Source organism: Saimiri boliviensis, chromosome 16, assembly GCF_048565385.1.
Source record: "Saimiri boliviensis isolate mSaiBol1 chromosome 16, mSaiBol1.pri, whole genome shotgun sequence".
Taxonomy (NCBI): Eukaryota; Metazoa; Chordata; class Mammalia; order Primates; family Cebidae; genus Saimiri; species Saimiri boliviensis.
Window position 1 is genome coordinate 40468998 of NC_133464.1, and position 18503 is coordinate 40487500.

At 31.5% G+C, this 18503-nt stretch overlaps 1 protein-coding gene across 7 annotated transcripts in view; it reads left to right on the forward strand.

Moving 5' to 3' along the window:
* DACH1 (dachshund family transcription factor 1) overlaps positions 1-18503 on the forward strand; it is a 429624-nt gene that overhangs the window by 300429 nt on the left and 110692 nt on the right. For all 7 annotated transcript variants that reach the window (XM_010341682.3, XM_010341683.3, XM_074387633.1 and 4 more), the window contains 2 exons: positions 9343-9478; positions 12165-12299. In XM_010341682.3, coding sequence (XP_010339984.2) covers positions 9343-9478; positions 12165-12299 — 271 coding nt within the window. The remainder of the gene's footprint in view (positions 1-9342; positions 9479-12164; positions 12300-18503) is intronic.

The window sequence follows — 18503 nt, forward strand, 5'->3', positions numbered from 1 at the left end:
ACAGAGCCACATCTCAATTTATGTATGTTTATGGCTACTTTCGGGTACAAAGACAGAGTTGACTAAAATACTTGCTATCTGGCCTTTTACCAAAAAAAGTTTGTTGATACCTGTCTTAGACCCCTGATTAACCCAAGTCCACGTGAATCTCAGGCTATGGATAATTGAAGCAGTTCAAACTAAACTCTCAAACACAACAGAGCCAAGTAGAAAAAAAAAATTAAAAGAATTGACGATTTAAGGTTGAAAGAATTAAATGCACTGAAGAAAAGAAAACTAGATAGATGAAGACTTTCCCACTTTTATTTGCTTTAAATGCAAGCCTCCGTGAAAGAGTCTGCGAAAGTATCAAACTTAGACTTCCTATGGCTTGTTGTATTGGCGTATAGTCAAGATTATTTTGAGGAGGAAACAGACATACACTTTTTAGACAATAATAATTCTAATTAAATTCCTAGTTATGTGTATATATACACAATTTCTTCTCTCTCTCTCCCTAAATATCTGTAGGGATATATTAAATAATTATAATAAACTGTACCCATACTAATTTCTTATGTGTCAGTGATGCCCATATACTTTTTCTGTTTAACATTCATATAACATAAAGCAACATAAACTTGAGATATTATGTAATCCAGCTTCCCCCATAATGGAGAAATAATTCCTTCTTATTCATTTTTATATATCTATGATTTTGTAGAAAGCCTAATCTATTTGCACCCAATTTAAGAGTGAGAAGTATATTCATTAATCAAATTAAATTTTGTATCTCAATCACTTCTACCTTAACTTTGTTATATTTTCTTGGAAGAAAAATGTCTATTAATGCTTCTGGGTTCTAGCCATTTCCATATTTAAGTCCTCTGTTTTAGTACCTATAGTATTTCTGTTTTCTTGGCCAGTTATTCTAATTTGTTCTGACCATTCTTCATCTTTTTGGTTGCCTTCTTTTTCTTTAAGTAATTCCCTATCTTACAATACTCTAGAAGTGAATTTTGCCATGAAGAGACACTAGACATCAACCTCAATCTAGACAATGGTCAATAAATCTAGTCGTAGTTCCTAAGATTTTGTTTGGTAGTTGAATGTCTGACTCAGTAAATTTCATGCCTTTCTGACTAAAATTCTGTTGAGCCAATTTTTCTTCATCTTTTATTTGTGTTAGGAATTTTTATTAACCCACATTAAGTTTTAAGGTTCTATTCCATTGATTCAGGGTCTTTAGATGCATTGGAGTATTAACGTCTCAAACTATCACATTAGCTATTTATGCCATCTTTGTATCCTTTCCAAATTTTGTACCTTAAATGACTGAGTAAAATAAAAAAGATAAATCAAGAGATCAATTTCTCTTGTCATTGGAGAATTCCTAATAGGTTGAAATGTTCTATTAATTGATTCTCTAGGTATCATTCATTATGTAACCCCAAATTCTCCTGAATGAATCAATATTTTTTTTTAGTTTTTATTTAATACATCCAGAATGTTATAAAGATTTTAAAAAACGGTTCTTGCTGAAATAGAAGTAGTATTGAAAGGAAGAAAGGCAGCATATGTGTTCTGAAGGAAGACTACTTGAGTTTATATTTCGATTTTATCACCTCCAATTAGTGTGGCTGTAGACAAGTATTTAATATATTTGCATTTGTATGTAATAACAGTACTACCTTATTAGGTTGATATAATGATTAAATTACTATTTATAGAATCTTTGGAAGTTTTTCTATACCAACATTATTTTCATCATATTACTATTTTGTTTTCTCTCCAAGTATCTATAATCATTTTTTAAAAAGTAAGTTCTAGAATTTTGCAGGGAATCCCTGTCAAGCTTATGAAATATAGCCACAATTCTATGGTGAGACCCTCTGTCCCTCTGACTCTCTATTTTTTGTTGTTGTTGTTCTGCCCATTTTACCTAATATAACACTGCTTTCATTTAATCAAGGACTTTTGGGGTTTGTAGCACACTGTATGCAAAACAGATTTTTTAATGCATTTTTAGATTTTTTTTTTGCAGCGATAATGTAGCATTGTTTTGGAGAAACATGACAACATTCAAATTACTCTATATTGTTGGATATACATCTTTCCTCCCATGACACATTATAGTTTTCAGAAAACAAGAAATGTAACTTAAATTTGTTAATTTTCTTTGCTGATCTGTTATGTCTCTCTCTCTCTCTCTCTCTCTCTCTCTCTCTCTCTCTCTGTGTGTGTGTGTGTGTGTGTGAGAGAGAGAGAGAGAGAGACAGAGAGAGACTTTAGGACATTCTCATTTAAAGAATTAAACTATGAAAAATGCAATTTATAATTGTACTAATATTTTAAAGCAAGTTCTGAAAATACTATATTAGGAAATAGGACATTACTTGAAGTTTAAAGGATTATAAAAACTACAACCAGAGTGACCTAATTCTCAAAGTAGATTAAATCTTAGAACAATGCGACGTCATATACTTTATGTTTGTTTTTAGTTACCGAATAGTTTACTCTTTGTACAAACATCAGAATCTCCAAGAGTATGCAGCACTTTTAGACATAAATTTTTTTCACAAAAACTTATTTTATATACTTTTACTTAGTTTGAAAAAATAAGCATGTTCTCTTTAGGTTTATTTGAATTTGATATTAAATATGAACAAGGATGTTAACCTAAAAAAGAAAGTATTACAACACCACAACTAATGAGACCTCAAGGCCTTGAAACATATCACATGTCTAAATTCATGATTTCATGATAATACTAAAATGAACTCTGTTCACATTTGGAGAATTTTTGGGGAAGTGATGTTTTTAAGGGATATTAAAGGCTTAAATAAAAGATCAATAAATGGAAGGGATCGAGCATTATTCTTGCCTTTTCCATACAAACTGAACCTAAAAATAGCCAAGTGATTCATGAGGTAACTTTATGATGATAGAAACCATCTAGCAAATAAATATATAGGAAATTGCAAGCCCTAATGAAATGATGAATTGCGGCCATGATCATCAGTGGTGGCTGGCATCATAAAAGGCAACCAAGCAGACATTACACTCTTTCTAGAAGCTTGCAACACCATCTGTGAAGTAGTCATATCCCCACATCAACTTGAATAAAGCCTCCAGATATAACTATGCAGGAAACTCAAGAGACAGAGGAACATAGAGATGAGTTAGACTCATCCAGGGAATTGCAGATGAGAGGCTCGTAGTGGTGGTGGCCTGTAAGAACATACATTTGTGCCTTACTAGGTAAAATGTTAACTTTAAACATTTACCATGCCCAGAGAGATTGGTGCCAGTTAAAGGCAGTGCTGGTCAAATCAGAACTTACCTTTTTTCCCTTGCTATTCTTCCTTGACCTCTATATCCCTTGGCTGTAGTAAAGGAAGAATTCCTACCTTTTAATTAAGATGCTAGTATTTATTATCATCTGGGGTTGAATTATATAAATCCTGATACGAGATTTTATTTTGCTGCTTAAAGTAACTGTATTATCAAATAGCAACCTAAAAAGTTACAAGTCTACCTGAATGTTCATACAAACTTGAGAAAAATATAGTCCCCTACTGCCAGTGAGTAAGTTCAAAAAGAACAGGAGAATAAGGTTAATCTGTTTCAGATTATATTAAGTTGTTTCACCAGGTCTTGCCAGTTTCATATTTAGAAAACTTGAGTATTTTATTGAGTTCCATAATCAAAGTTTTCTTTAAAGCTATGAAAATATTGCTTGGGGCCTCCTCAGCTATGGAGTTTTGATTTGGGCTGCCTGGTCCTCAACCGGGTGTAAACTTGCTAGCATTATTGACTGTTTCTTGAAAGTACATTTAAGCATTTTTCTGAATACAGAATTCCAATTCTGTTATTTGTCTTTGCACATTTTTCCAAAGAAAAGGAATTTGAACACCACCCTTAGGGTGAATGATGTTGCATTTCACTAACAACATTTACCAGGTATCATATATGCTCCATGGGGAAAATAATTTTTGTCACTTTTGCTTAATTTTACATAACCAGAGCCTAACTCCTTCCTGGTACAAAGTAAGTATTCAGTAAATACTCATTGAACTAATGAATTTAAGTCTGAGTTTTCTTAAAGCTCAGAAGTTTTGGTTATATAAAATGCTGATCAACTTCATCAATTTTATAGATGAAAAGTATAAGAATATAACATTTAGGCTGGGCACAGTGGCTCACACCTGCAATCCCAGTATTTTGGGAGGCCGAGGCAGGAGGATCACTTATACCAGCCTGACCAACATGGTGAAACCCCTTCTATACTAAAAATATAAAAAATTAGCTGAGCATGGTGGCAGACTCCTGGAATCCTAGCTACTCAGAGGCTGAGGCAAGAGAATTGCTTGAACCTGGGAGGTGGAGGTTGCAGTGAGCCGAGATTGTCCCACTGCACTCCAGCCTGGGTGACAGAGTGAGACTCTGACTCAAAAACAAAACAAAACAAAAAGGATAACATTTAATATTACAAATATGTTTCCCCACTTCTAGATCATATTCAGTTACAGAATCTCTACTGAAAAACATAAAAAATGAAGATAATTAAAAGGAGAGCAAAATAAATGAAAGCTAAATTAAATAATCCTTTAGAGAAGTGAGTTGTGATTATACTTAGCCTAAGAAAATATTTTAATTTGATAAAATACAACATATTTTTAAGGTGGAGGGGGGCAGTTGAGATAATGCAATTTTAAAACTGTTTAATCACTGTGTGTACTACTGAACATTTTATACTTCTTATTTTAGAAGTTTAGTACATTGTTTTTGGATTCTATTTTTGATTCTGAATTATCTTACAGACCCTTTTCCTTTGTTGTTCTTCTGTTACTATTAGTTTATTAGTATGACCTTTTTTTTTTTTTTCAGTAAAAGACTACTCCTCTTAAATTTTCATTTATTATTGTGGCAAGTTTTATAAAGATGGAACATTGCAAAAGATTGTGTTTTATTGATTGGTAGAGTTGATGCAGGACTATAAAGCAGTGTGTTGAAGTATTAAATTAAATCTTTTTCCTCTCTGTCCTACTTCATACCCATATTGGAGGTTAAAGGGTATTACACAAATGAAATGATAAATCTAGTTTACATAGTTTTCTTATAGACATTGAACTGCTTCTTTCTTATTATGTCTGAATAAAACTCATTATCTATTTTGTTTCAGTCATGATTACAAGGTTCCCTCCTAAGCAATTCTTTACTGCCTCCATTATTCTCCATCTTATAGAATACTCTGGAAAGGCAAGCATATAAATATGATAAAAGAATTAAGCTGTTGAAATAAATTAATTTATTGTGCAACAGTGTATTCAAATCTTACTTGCTCAATGGATTTTACTTTAATGAAATTCTTCAAAGAACAATACATTATGTTCCAAAGATTGAAATTATACATTAAGTAAAATGACTGAATATGTTGTGTCTCAATTTATAGAAAGTTTCAATTGAATGGTTAAGCTTTTAAATCATAAAAATTTGCATAAATTAAAATATTTTCTTCAAATAACAGTATTAACTATTGTCTTCCTGTCCTTTGTTCTTAAACACAAACCTACAATAAAAGCAAAACTAAGTTAAAGCTAAATTAAATACTATAATTTTACTTATACATATTTAATGAGCTTTAAATTAAGCTGTTAAAATGCATTTTACATAACAATTTTAATAAAATTTATTTTTACTTAGTATATCTTTTTAAGATTATTTGGGATGTGTAAGTGAATAACTGAACAAGTCATGAATTAAAGGGATGATCATAGACAACTTTGACATTTAAGTACATTGACTAATAAAGCATTTTTCTACTTAGAGGGGAAAGGTTAAAATAAACAAGGAGTTATTTTAACGACATAATATTTTTCTAGAAATTTATCTATTTAATATTTAAGCATTTTAATGAGTTAAATATATCTGAAAAATTATATTCTCATGCTTTCCATTAGTACCACTAGGAAATCTATTATGACAGGAATATCAGACTTGCAAAATCATTTTAGAAAGACTGATTTATTTCAATATTGTACTTTATGTCTGTTCAGCCAAACATATGCCACCGAAAGATCACTAACATTATTAACAAAAGCATTAAAATTTATTGATAGATAAGTACTGATGTGAGTGACCTTTTGAATAAAAGAATGCTTATTTTAGAAAATTCTGTTCCTACAATAATATAGCAATGTATTTTCTCAAATACACACTATGTATTTCTGTGTAATCCCAAGTGTTAGCAGTTAAATGTATTAGGAATTAGCTCTAAAGCTTAGGCAAACTGTATGTTTCTATTAGAATTTCAAGAAAGCAAGGTTAGACTTTAAGAGTGAATGTCTGGGCATATATGCAGTTAGCTGCAGTATTGTTTCTTAATATATTTATACAAATTAAAAGAAGTTCTACATATAGTCTTATAAATGCATCCTCTGTAAGTGCACAAATACTTCAAAACCATACAAAATTCAACTTCTGAATTATGGCTTGGCTGTACACAAGCCAAGATTATCCTTTGATTTGTGATTATAATGATTTGATATAAGCATATTGTCATTTGAAGCTTCTTTATAGTTTAGGATAATTAGAAGACAGGAAGTGAGTTTTGGCATCCAGATGTGAAGTTTCTGATCTTTTCAGTCATATACATGTGTGTTTTAAAAAACTTTTGGTCATTTGATTGCCTTAGACATTTTGGAGGCATACAAGCTTGATTTTTTTAGTTTGGAAAAATAAAGGATAATATGTTCATTTTCCATGCTACTTGTGATAAAGATTTCAAAATATCTTATTCTGCAAACTGTACAGTTGGATGCTACCTTTCTTTAGTATCCTTGAGTGTTACAAATGCATGCATGCTATAAACTTCTCTGAACAAGTCAGTTTTAAATTTTAATATCTGGGGTGTATGTGTTTGTGTTTGTCCCCCTTGTTTACTCTCTCCTCTCCCCATATCTTCTCTCTTTCTTTCTCTCCCTCCCCCTTTTCTTATTTGTATATTAGTAGTATTTCAAGTGGAAATCCTACAGAACTTGAGCTGGAAAATATATTGCATGTTGCTTACATTTACCTACATATCAATTTTGCTGTTTGCAGAAAATAAAGCACTTAATTGTTAACCTCTGATCAATTAAGGTAAAGGGCTAATGCTTTTTAGTATAATGCTAACATCTGCCTTCTGTGGGGGTTTACTGTCTTTTACAGAAGCCTATAAACACATACTAGTCCTATCCAGAAACTCTAAAGTTCAACACATTATCCTTATGACGAGATTCTAATACACATTGCAACTTTTGAGAGTAACATTTAATTGACTTTTTTCTTTCTTTACAATATTGTTTTGTCATGAAGTTTCTCATATAACTTTTTTTTTAATTCCATGGAATATATGTTAGGAAACCATTTTATTATATGGATTTGGGAAAAGCGCCTGGCTATTTTTTCTGCTTATTTTCGTTTTATTTGTCATGCTTTCCAAAATGAAGTCTCAGCATATCTGTTGAAGATGTTTATTGGCAGTGTACACCATTGAAAAATTAAAAGAGTATGACGAAAGTACAGTTCAATCTTGGCTCCATATTAAAATCGTAGAAAGAGCCTTAAAAAAATACTAAAGTCTGGGTCCCATTTTAGACCTGGTGTATTAGTTTTTTTAGGGCCACTGTAACAAAGAACCAGAAACTGGGTAGCTTAAAACCAGAGAGATTTATTATCTTGCATTATTGGAATCTAGAAGTTTAAAATCAAGAATTTATGAGGGCCATGCTCCCTTTGAGATTCTAGGTGGAATCCTTTGTTGTCTTTCCATAGCTTCTGGTAGGGGCTGGCAATCCTTGGCATGTCTTGGCTTGAAGCTGCATAAATTTAATCTCTGCCTCAATGGTCACATGACATTTTTTCCTCCTATCTTCATATCTTCTTGTAAAGACACGAATGATATGGTTTTAGAAGCCATCCTAATCCAGTATATTCTCATCTTAACTAATTCTGTCTGCAAAAACTCAGTTTTCAAATACATTCATGCTCATAGGGACCAAAGTTTAGGGCTTCAACGTATCTTTTGGGGGAACACAATTAAGCCATAATAGTAAACCAGAATTTCTGGGAGTCAAACTGAAGCATACGCACATTTAAGAACTTGCCAGGGTGATTCTGATGTGCAGTAGGATTTCAGACCATCATGCTGCTAATAAAATCACTTTGACCGAAGATGAGCATGATCACCATTCTCACTGGCAGTACAAAGCCTGGAAACTCCTCTTTGTTTTCCATATTAACATTGACATTTTGGAAACATGAGCCTCCTACAGGCCAATTATATTTTAGAACTTTTTCCTCTATGTCATATTTGCGTATTTTCACCCTAATAAAGAAGAATGTACTTACTACTCATAAGTAAATTATGTATCTACATACTTTATGTAGTTTTCTTCCAGACTTTTAACTATTTATTAATTATTGCAAAGACAGTTCATCAAGTCCTGTATCTGTTAATAACTGACGGTATATTTTGTCAATCAAAGTAGAAAATGTTCACCAATGGGTACCTTCTTTCTGAATCTGTAACGCCGTTTATAATAGCAATTGGAGGCATTTATATAATCCACCTGCGTATTTGTATAATGGAGAATGTACAGAGCTTAGAGATGGAGGTATGGAGGAAACAAGAGTGTTGACATAAAATAGCGTATGAGGAAACACAGTACCAAATTTCCCTGGGACACAATTGATACATACTTCACAAATTTGCCTTTAATACATTTGTGTGGTTGAATTGAAACTAGCTGTGGTAGGTACTCTGAAAATTATTTAAATTAAAGAAAATTATTCCAATATTAATTAAACGATGCCTTAAAACGTGACTATGTTCAGAGCGGTGCCCGGATGGAATACCTTTTAAAAACTCCTCTGGTATGATTATTATGGTCAGTCATGTTGATAATGTGTTTATTATGTGACCTTTGATACTTGCAGAAACAAGGGAATATATTTAAAGATTTCTTCAAAATGATAAATAATCTTTTATTCCCTGAATTCTTTGTTGTTTAATGAGTTCTTATATGGATATTTTTGGGTGTCTTCTTAGGGCTTACTTTTTCTCCAGAGTGGATTGACATTTGCAGTGACTACAGTCATGCTTACCTGTAGGACCATAGTTTTCATAAATCATCTTTTTCTACTTTATTTGACTTTGCTCAAGATAAGCGTATCTTTTAGTACAGTTAAATGCTGATGAAATAAAGTGTTTATTCTCTTCATATCTTTTATTGTATTGAGAAAAACCAACATTCGTTAAGTAAAATTCCATTGTATTTAACCTCTTTTCTTCCCTCCTTCCCTCCCTTGGTGGTGCAGGAGCGTGTTCCCGATAGCCCCTCACCTGCCCCCTCTCTGGAGGAGGGCAGAAGGCCTGGCAGTCACCCATCATCACATCGCAGCAGCAGCGTGTCCAGCTCCCCTGCACGGACTGAGAGCTCTTCTGACAGAATCCGTAGGTCTCATACTTCTACTTGTCACCATTTTAAACTTTATTAGGTTCAGCTGGCTTTTCTAATCAACATGCCCTCATTCCAAATAGATCTCAGATGGATCATGTTCTAAAGCTCTGTAGCAATAGCCATCTCTCAAAATTATGTTTCCCAGTTTGCAATATCATGAGGTATGACACAACATTAACAGGTCCTGATATAAATTTCCTCTCTTTGATGCCACATATAAAGATTTGAGCCATGAAACAGAGAAAATAAGTAACCTTCTAGATTGGTTTCTGAAGTAAACACAACCAATTCTCATATACCTAGTGTCTAGGTCCACTGTTTATGGATTATTCAACATCGTTCCTCAAATCCTACCCTTCCATTTTGTAATTCACTAAGTTTTAAATTTTATTCTTGTTTTAGTGGAGATGTCCACAAAGAGAAATAAGTCAGATTCAAAATAACAAATTCAAAAAGCATATATTTCTAATTCATTCTGGTGATCAGTGAATTAAAGAATTTGAAATTCGCTAAATTTGAGAATTTGAATTAGTAACAATCAGTAATGCATACTCTTGCCGTATGTTGTTGTTATTAAAATTTGAGAAGTAGGGCTGTATTTTATTTTATAACATTTCCATAATATTTAATCTTGGTCCTTATGGCCAAGAAAATTAAGAATAAAGTTAAAATGCCATCCAATTAACAGATAATTTTGTGTCTGTACATTAATATCAGATTGTTCTTTTGATAAATGACTATATTAAAAGAGAATAACTTGGTTGATAAAACCTATATATATTGCTTGCCTAGAATTTAGCTGTTATTTTATGAAATTATGTTTATAGCATAAACTTCATCTAATTACACAAAATTTATTTAAGTTATTTGGTATTTGAGAATATTTTCATAATAGGAAATCATTTTCTAGAAAGTGACTTTGTAGATTATAAAGGAATGTATGCATAACGTGAAAATTGTTGATCTGGGAGCTATTGAAGTAGATAATTTAAAAATTAAGTTAAATGCTATGTAAATAATTATAAATAAAAGTCAATTATTGGCAATTATATAATTCAACATAATACAAAATATATGTATATATATACTTGCTTTGGCCTGCCTGAAGCATATTTTCTTAATTTTATAACTTTATATACTACTTTAAAATAGTTTTCAAATAAAACATTTACTGTATATTTTTATGATATGTTGACACTAGAATCAGAAGTTTAATGATAAATATTGGTTTCATTATAAGATGTTGTCATTGGAAAGGTGCTGTCCTAGAGCAAAAATTTTTTTTTTGTAAAAAAATGAAAATGACAGACAGCTTGGGGAAGATTTGAAAGAGTTTTGTTACACATTCATATAATTTTATTAATGGTTATATTATTTTTAAAATTTTTGATAGAAACAAAGGGTACATTTTTGTATGCCTGGGATATCATAATTATTGAAGTGGAAATACATCCTCATTCACACACATACACATATATATGCATATACATATATGTGCACATATATGTATATTCGTTTCTAACATGTTACTTTAAAGTAATTTTAGACTTACAGAAAATTTTCATATATAATACAAATCATTCTTATGTGCTTGTCATCCTGATTTACCTCATCAATCAACCCATGAAGGTCTCTGAAAGTGATATCTCAATAAAGGCATAATGTCACCTAGTCCTTCTCTCATGAATTAGATGCATCTTTACCTCAAACTCTTCATTTATCTTCTACAAACAAGGACATTTTTTACATAACAAAAGAAAAATGATCAAAATCAGGAAAATATGATGGCACTAAAATTTAAACTACAGTTTTTATTTAAATTGCACTGGTTTTCTCTCCAGTATTTTTAAAAGCAAGTTTTTTTTTTCTTGGTACTAAAGCCAATCTAGGATCACACACTACAACTATTTCTCATATTTTCTTAGTATTCTTTAACCTGGAACAGTTTATTAGTCCTTTTTGTCTTTCAGTAACAACACTTTTTTTGAGTACAGGCCATTTATTTTGTAGAATGTCCCTCAGTTTAGTTTTTTTATGTTTCCTCTTGATTAAACATAGGTTTTGGATATTTGGCAGGAATCACACAGCTGTGATAGTGTGTCTTTCTTAGTGAATCACTTCAGGAGACACACATTTCTACAATACCAGCAATAATTTTATCACTTTCTTAAGGTGGTGACTACCAGGTTTCTCTATTGCGATATTATTTTTTGTTGCTGCTGTTGTTTACCTTTGTAGATAGTGAGTATGTTGTGACAAAATATCTTAAGACTATGCAAATATCCTGTTCTTTACCAAACTTCCACTCACTAGTTTTAGAATTATCTATCCCTTGATCTCTGAAGCAATCAATTATTCTTAATGGTGTTTGCCAAATGGCAATTTCTACTCTATTATTCTTATATTTTAAAGTTGTATATTCTCCATACAAATTTTATTTTATACAAAATAAACATAAAGTGAAGTGATGTCATTTTCAGTATTTTCTGCTTAGTCTGATGAATTGTCATGTTATTTATCATAGTGTTTTTAGGGATAGATTATAAGTTTAAAGTTAAACCATTATATTAATACTATATTTACTGTTGAGTCCAAAAGAGTTTAATTAACTTATTGGAACCTTGTGTGTTATGGTGTTTTTGTGTTTTGTTTTGTTTGTTTGTTTTTTGGGTTTAACAGCAGTTCATCAGAATGGGTTGTCCATGAACCAGATGCTGATGGGCTTATCACCAAATGTACTCCCTGGGCCCAAAGAGGGGGATTTGGCTGGTCATGACATGGGACATGAGTCAAAAAGGATGCATATTGAAAAAGGTAATGTATGATTATATATTCCTTGTTTTTCCAATTCAACATATGATCTAGATTTTAGTCACAGAAGAAATACCTCTCTACATTATGTATATATATATGGGTTTTTAAAACCTACAATATTAAGTACAAATTAAACCTGTTCAACAAAAAGAAATATGAATGAAGACCTGCAGCACTTCTCTTATACAACAGGTAAGTTACAATTTAGTTACCAGTACATTTTTAAAAAGTCCCAATCGTTATGTCTCAGTTCCTAAAGGGTCTGCTATTTGACTTTTTCAATGGCTTTAGGGTCATTGTCATTTTACTTAGCATAAGAGAACAATAACAGTATAAAAAGGATGATTCTCTCTTCTTTTGAATTAAAAAACATAGTTAATGGACCAATAAGGAAATAGAGATATATTTTATATGCCAGTGTACTAGTAGTTGTTTCAAAATATACCAAGAAAGCCCAGGTTCTACATAGCTACAAAAGTTTCTTATATTTTGTTAATATCAACCAAACTTATTTTCACAGGTAAAAATTAAATTTTCATCCCCTATTTCATAATTTCATGAAAAAAATTAAAATATTATTTTAGTCAGTATATTAGAAATTTATTCTTGGAGATGCAAATACATGCTTTCAAATTATAAGTGTTAAATTGTGAATATAAGAGCCTTTTCATGTATTTTTAATTTTAACTTAATATTTTGAAACTTTATAAATATGGATAGAACAATTTGCTACTCTTTTTTTGACATAGCCATCAAATAATCAGTGTTGTGAATAAGTATTATTTCTTTGGAAAACATTAAAAGGGCACAATTAATCAGCTGTCAACGAGGAAAGGAAACACAATTGGGTATTTAAATAATTTAATAGGACTAAATCTGTGGAGAGAGATTAAGTTAAGGAGGGGTACCCTTTTTCCACCAAAAAGACTACTCACAAAAAGTAAAAATGCTTACATAAAACATTTCCCTTTCAACATAAAAATAGCTCTGCTAAGTGCCTTAGGGAGAAGGAGTATATTTCTACAAATTAGATTATTTGAGCTATGGAATGTCAGTGAGAAAACAATAATCTAGGTACTAACATGTTAACTTCTGGGCATAATTGAGAAAAAGAGGCATTAATCATTTTTTATTATTGTGAGATTTGATATCAAGTGTTATTTATATTAGGTATTCTAATGCAGTGCACAACTAGTTCAGTTGGTCTCTACATTTCTAACTTACATTTTTCACAAGCTTTTCATTAACAATAAAGAAAAATGTCATAGGTATTATCCATCATATATATTTTGACCTAGACATTTGATATTTAATCAGAAAGCTATGCATAGCAATATTGTAAAAATTAGTATAGTGGTAAAACAAATTTCATCAAATATTCATTTTAAGTAATGATATTTAAATATCATAATTAATTGTATCGGTTTCCCAATCATTCTCCACTAGGGTTGAGCCAAAGAACAAAGCCCTCAGAAAATTATTTAAATCATTGTTTTCTCAATTTTCCCTTAGATACTATTTAACAAGTTTAACTTCGGATGCATAAGAAGGAAGCTAATTTACGTTATATAATGAAAGTTAAGATATTAGCGCTAAATTATTTTGCAAAACCATGGTGGAGGAAGGGGTAAGAGAGAAATGTATAAGTCCAGAGATGGTAGTGAAGAGAAAAACACAAAAGGAATGACCAGTACTACAACTGGAATAACAAATCTTACTAGAATTTTTGTTGGAGAGCTTTGTGCACCGTTTTTCTTTTAATTGACCTATATTTTCATAACTGTTTATTTGTCATATGTTATGATTTTAATCTATTTATTATTATTATTATTATTTTGCCACCATGGAGCATTTTTTGAAATAATATACTAGGCTGATCTAGGCATGTTTTGAAGTATTTGTTTTGTTATTTGGAAGTTATTTCTTCATTGGTATCCTTCCACTACTAGAATGTAAACTGACTGGGGGTCTTCTGTGTACTATATTCGCTTTAAACAGACTAGGCAGTCTTTGAGTGCATACTGATCTGTGGGCTGAATTGCTAGAAGATTCTAACGGACAGGCAAGAGTTAAAACAACTTTGGAGATCACGTGCTTTAAGGATTAATAGCAAGGCCAAAGGTGGAATTATCTGGCCTTTAGAAAGTACATTTATATTGAACACATTAGAACATTCTGACCGTGAATATACATAAAAACTTACTGTATCACTAATGGTACTTATTTCAAGGTTTTCTAAATTGTTTTGCTGCAAAGTCCTTGATCATAGCCCAAAATTTCTCTATATTTTAACATATATTTTATAGTGAAAAATAAATTTTTAAGATTCTCCCTAGAAACGTGAAACTATAATTGATTTCAAATGTGTATATGTAATCCCAAAATTGTAATAGATTTTGATACTATTCTAGTAAGCTTTTTGTTATGTGATGCTTTTCTCTTGCATATACTTTCTTTTATCTAGTTTTTGCATAGTGAATTAGTAGTAAATATTCATGGGCTTTCTAGATTGATAGAGACTACTAAATTAAAAATTGTTTTCTTTCATGACAACATTTATCATGGGTCTCATAATATCCCTGTAACTTTCCTACCACTCATATCTATATCAAACTAGTAGCTTCATTTAGAGATATTTGTAAAGAAATTAATTATATGTCTGTCGTTTTAGGCTTGAACCTATATGTAATTTGCTGTCTACCAACTAAACTATTCAAAAGGCAATAATTCTTTAGAAAACACTGATTCCAAAAATAGATGCCAGCATTTATTTGTATGCTGAGAATCACTGTGGTCTGAAATCTTAAGCATCGGTAACTTAAACATTTTATGTTCTTCTTAATATTAAATAGCTATTATCTCCGTTCTATTATACAAAAGAATTAAGTCAACATTAGTTGAAGGACCAGTGGTTTTAACTACTGAGTAAATTCATTCTGCTTTAAAAATAAAGAATACTCACGTAGGGTTTTCAGCTTAGGGAGAGTATAATTTAAGCATGTTCAAATATATTTATATATACAAACACAAACACACACATATGTATATATTTGAATGTGAACCTACATATAGGTTCAAGCCTAAACAAATAAAATATACATATGTGTATATATCTGTATCTATACATCAAATATATATATAAAAATATGTATCTGTCTATCTATATATATATATAAATATATATCACAGGATATGTATATATATATATAGAGAGAGAGAGAATTAATTGGCCAGGCCGGTGGCTCATGCCTATAATCCCAGCACTTTGGGAGACCGAGGCGGGCAGATTACCTGAGATCAGGAGTTTGAGACCAGCCTAGCCAACATGGTGAAACCCTGTCTCTATTTAAAATACAAACATTAGCCAGTAGTGGTGGTGGATGACTGTAATCCCAGCTACTCGAGAAGCTAAGGCAGGAGAATCCCTTGGACCTGGGAGGTTAAGGTTGCAGTGAGCTGAGATAACACCATTTCACTCCAGCCTGGGCCATAAGAGCGAAACTCTGTTTCCAAGAAGAAAAAAACAGAAGTAAAAGAATTATAATAATCTTTGCAGTCATCTCAATTATAAGAAGACATGCTTTAAAGATTAAGAGAGATACTTTGATTAAACTCAGGAGTTTGTTGAAGATACATGCTTAGGGAAACTCTGAGACAGCATATAGCATGGCTTAAAAACAACTGTATTTCAGCTTTTCCAAACATCTGGAGTTCCCAAGAGCTTTCTGTGTTTTAAAACATTGCCAATCTTTCCCCTCATTCTAACTATAGTGGAATAGGCCATAATAATTGACATTTATAGTATATAAATAGACTCACTGTTTCTTGATGCTCTATCTCTCTGTTTATATTCCATGCATTTGTCCATTGATACTAGTATTGTTCTCTCATGAATAATTAGTTTTGGTTTTTCTTAAATTGCTGTACTTTCAACAAATTTTCAAGCATACTTCTTACCTTGCCTGTAAGTCAATATGCACATTTTTTGTTATTATACAAGTTACCTATTTTTGATTGATCAAAAATTAAATATATGGTAGAGATAAGCCTATAATATTAACTTCCTCCAATTATAGAAAACTTAAGCATTTAGACTTGGGACTAACTGTTACATACCTAATTTGTTATTGTATTTTGGTCTTGGATTAAGTCTACCAATGTGATGTAATCAACGAGTAAATATTTACTGAAAACAAGTTATGTCAATGAAAACAAATAAAATGCAAATCAGCCTCTCTCTTTCTCTGTCTCTCCCTTTCCTCGCTAAAATTATACAGATTTTTTTCCTTAATATGTAATTTGTCCTACAGTTAAGGCTTTTCTCTTCATTTGTTCTGGAAACTTTTCACTGCTGATAACTTCAGGACACCACATTTTAGAAGCAGGACTAATCTGAGGAGAGGCAGGAATTCCAGGGGATTTGCTTCAGGCCATAAAGTACTTTCTTTGTGTCATACTCTGTTTTGTGGGAACTGCTCAAAATTTCCAATGTTCAACATCTTTGTTTAAAAACTTTTCATGTTGATAATCTAACAGGAAGGACAGAGCACTAACGGCAATAAAGTAGTTAGTAAACTGGCCATATTTGGATTTTTGTCTATCCTTTATATTTTAGTCTTAGCATGCAACCTTATGGACCATTTTCATACAAAGCCCTTTAGAAAGAAAATTATTATGTATGACTGTTTTAAAGTTTTGGAATATATTTTTATTTGTATATTTCTCGTTGTTTAAAAATTCTAACTTAAATCAATATCAAGTCTTCAAAAATGCAGCAAAATGAATGGAACTGCAGGTCATTGTGTTACGTGAGATAAACCAAGCACAGAAAGACAATTAGCACATGTTCTTACATATATGGGAGCTACAAAAGCAGATTTCATAAAGGTAGTAGATTGCTGGTTTCCAGATGCTGTTTAGAATAGTGGGGAGGAGGGAGGGTTAATGGGTCCAAATAGACAGTTAGGTAGAAGAAATAAGACCTAGTGTGTTCAATAGATCAATAGGCTGACTATGGTTTATAGCAACCTATTGTGTATTTCGAAATACCTAGAAAAGGATAATTTCAAATATTTCTAGCATAAAGAAGAGACAAATATTTAGGGAGATGGATATACCAATTCTGCTGATTTGATCTTTAAAAATTATATAAATGTCTAAAACTATTACATGTACCCCCAAATATATACATCTATTATGTATCAATAAAAATTAAACAAATGGCATTTTTCTTTTAAATTCTAAATTGATCTTATATAAATTAATCAATACTAAGTGTTACATACAACTATATCTGAGCCTGTTAATGTCTCCTGTGACTGTATAGAATTTCATAGACTAAAAGCCTATTTTCTTTAAAAGTTTCTGTATTTTAATAATGTTAATACATATTATAGAGCCATGATTATTTTCACTTCTAAAATTATCTAACACACAACTTCTCCTTGACTTATACCATCTAAATATATTGACATATCTCAAAGTCTCTTACAAAATGTTATCTCTAAATATTACCTACCCATGTAATTTTCCTCCTCAGTTTCCAAGCCTGGGAAATAAGTGTTGAACTTAGTGCCATCACTTTTGGTTCTGTGATTCATAACACTGGACAACAACAAATTTATTTGGATCCCAGAGTTTTTTCTTAAGTAGATGGCAGATTTCATACGCAAAGCCATAGCTCAGCTTGCTTAAGACACTGGTTTTATTATTATATGAATTATTTCTAGAAGCAGAGCTTGTAATAATATTTCAATGACAGTTGAAGAAAATCCTTGCTGTAAGATACTCATAACAGCCCTGTAATCTTGGGCAATTGGTATAAAATATAGACTTTAATATTTATTTATGTTTTACCCCATGCACCTTGATGACCATCACATCATAGTGAATTTTCAAGTTTCTCAAACATCCTCTGTCCTTTCCTACAAGGCTTCTGTTTCTTTCCTTACATAGGATATGTATGTCTTCTAAACCACTAGTGCTCAGCCCCAAACTTCTTTAGGGCAGATGCTATGTCTTTTCACCTCTTTGTGTATGTAGCACAGAGTCTGGCCTTCATGGGAACAGTAAATTTCCTTTCAGAATTAAGTGAGATAATATATGTCTGGAGTGCTTGATGCATATAAATATCCAATGGAAATCATTTCTACTATCAAGTTAGCTAATGAGCATGTGGCTTGATTATATAAATTGGAAAATATA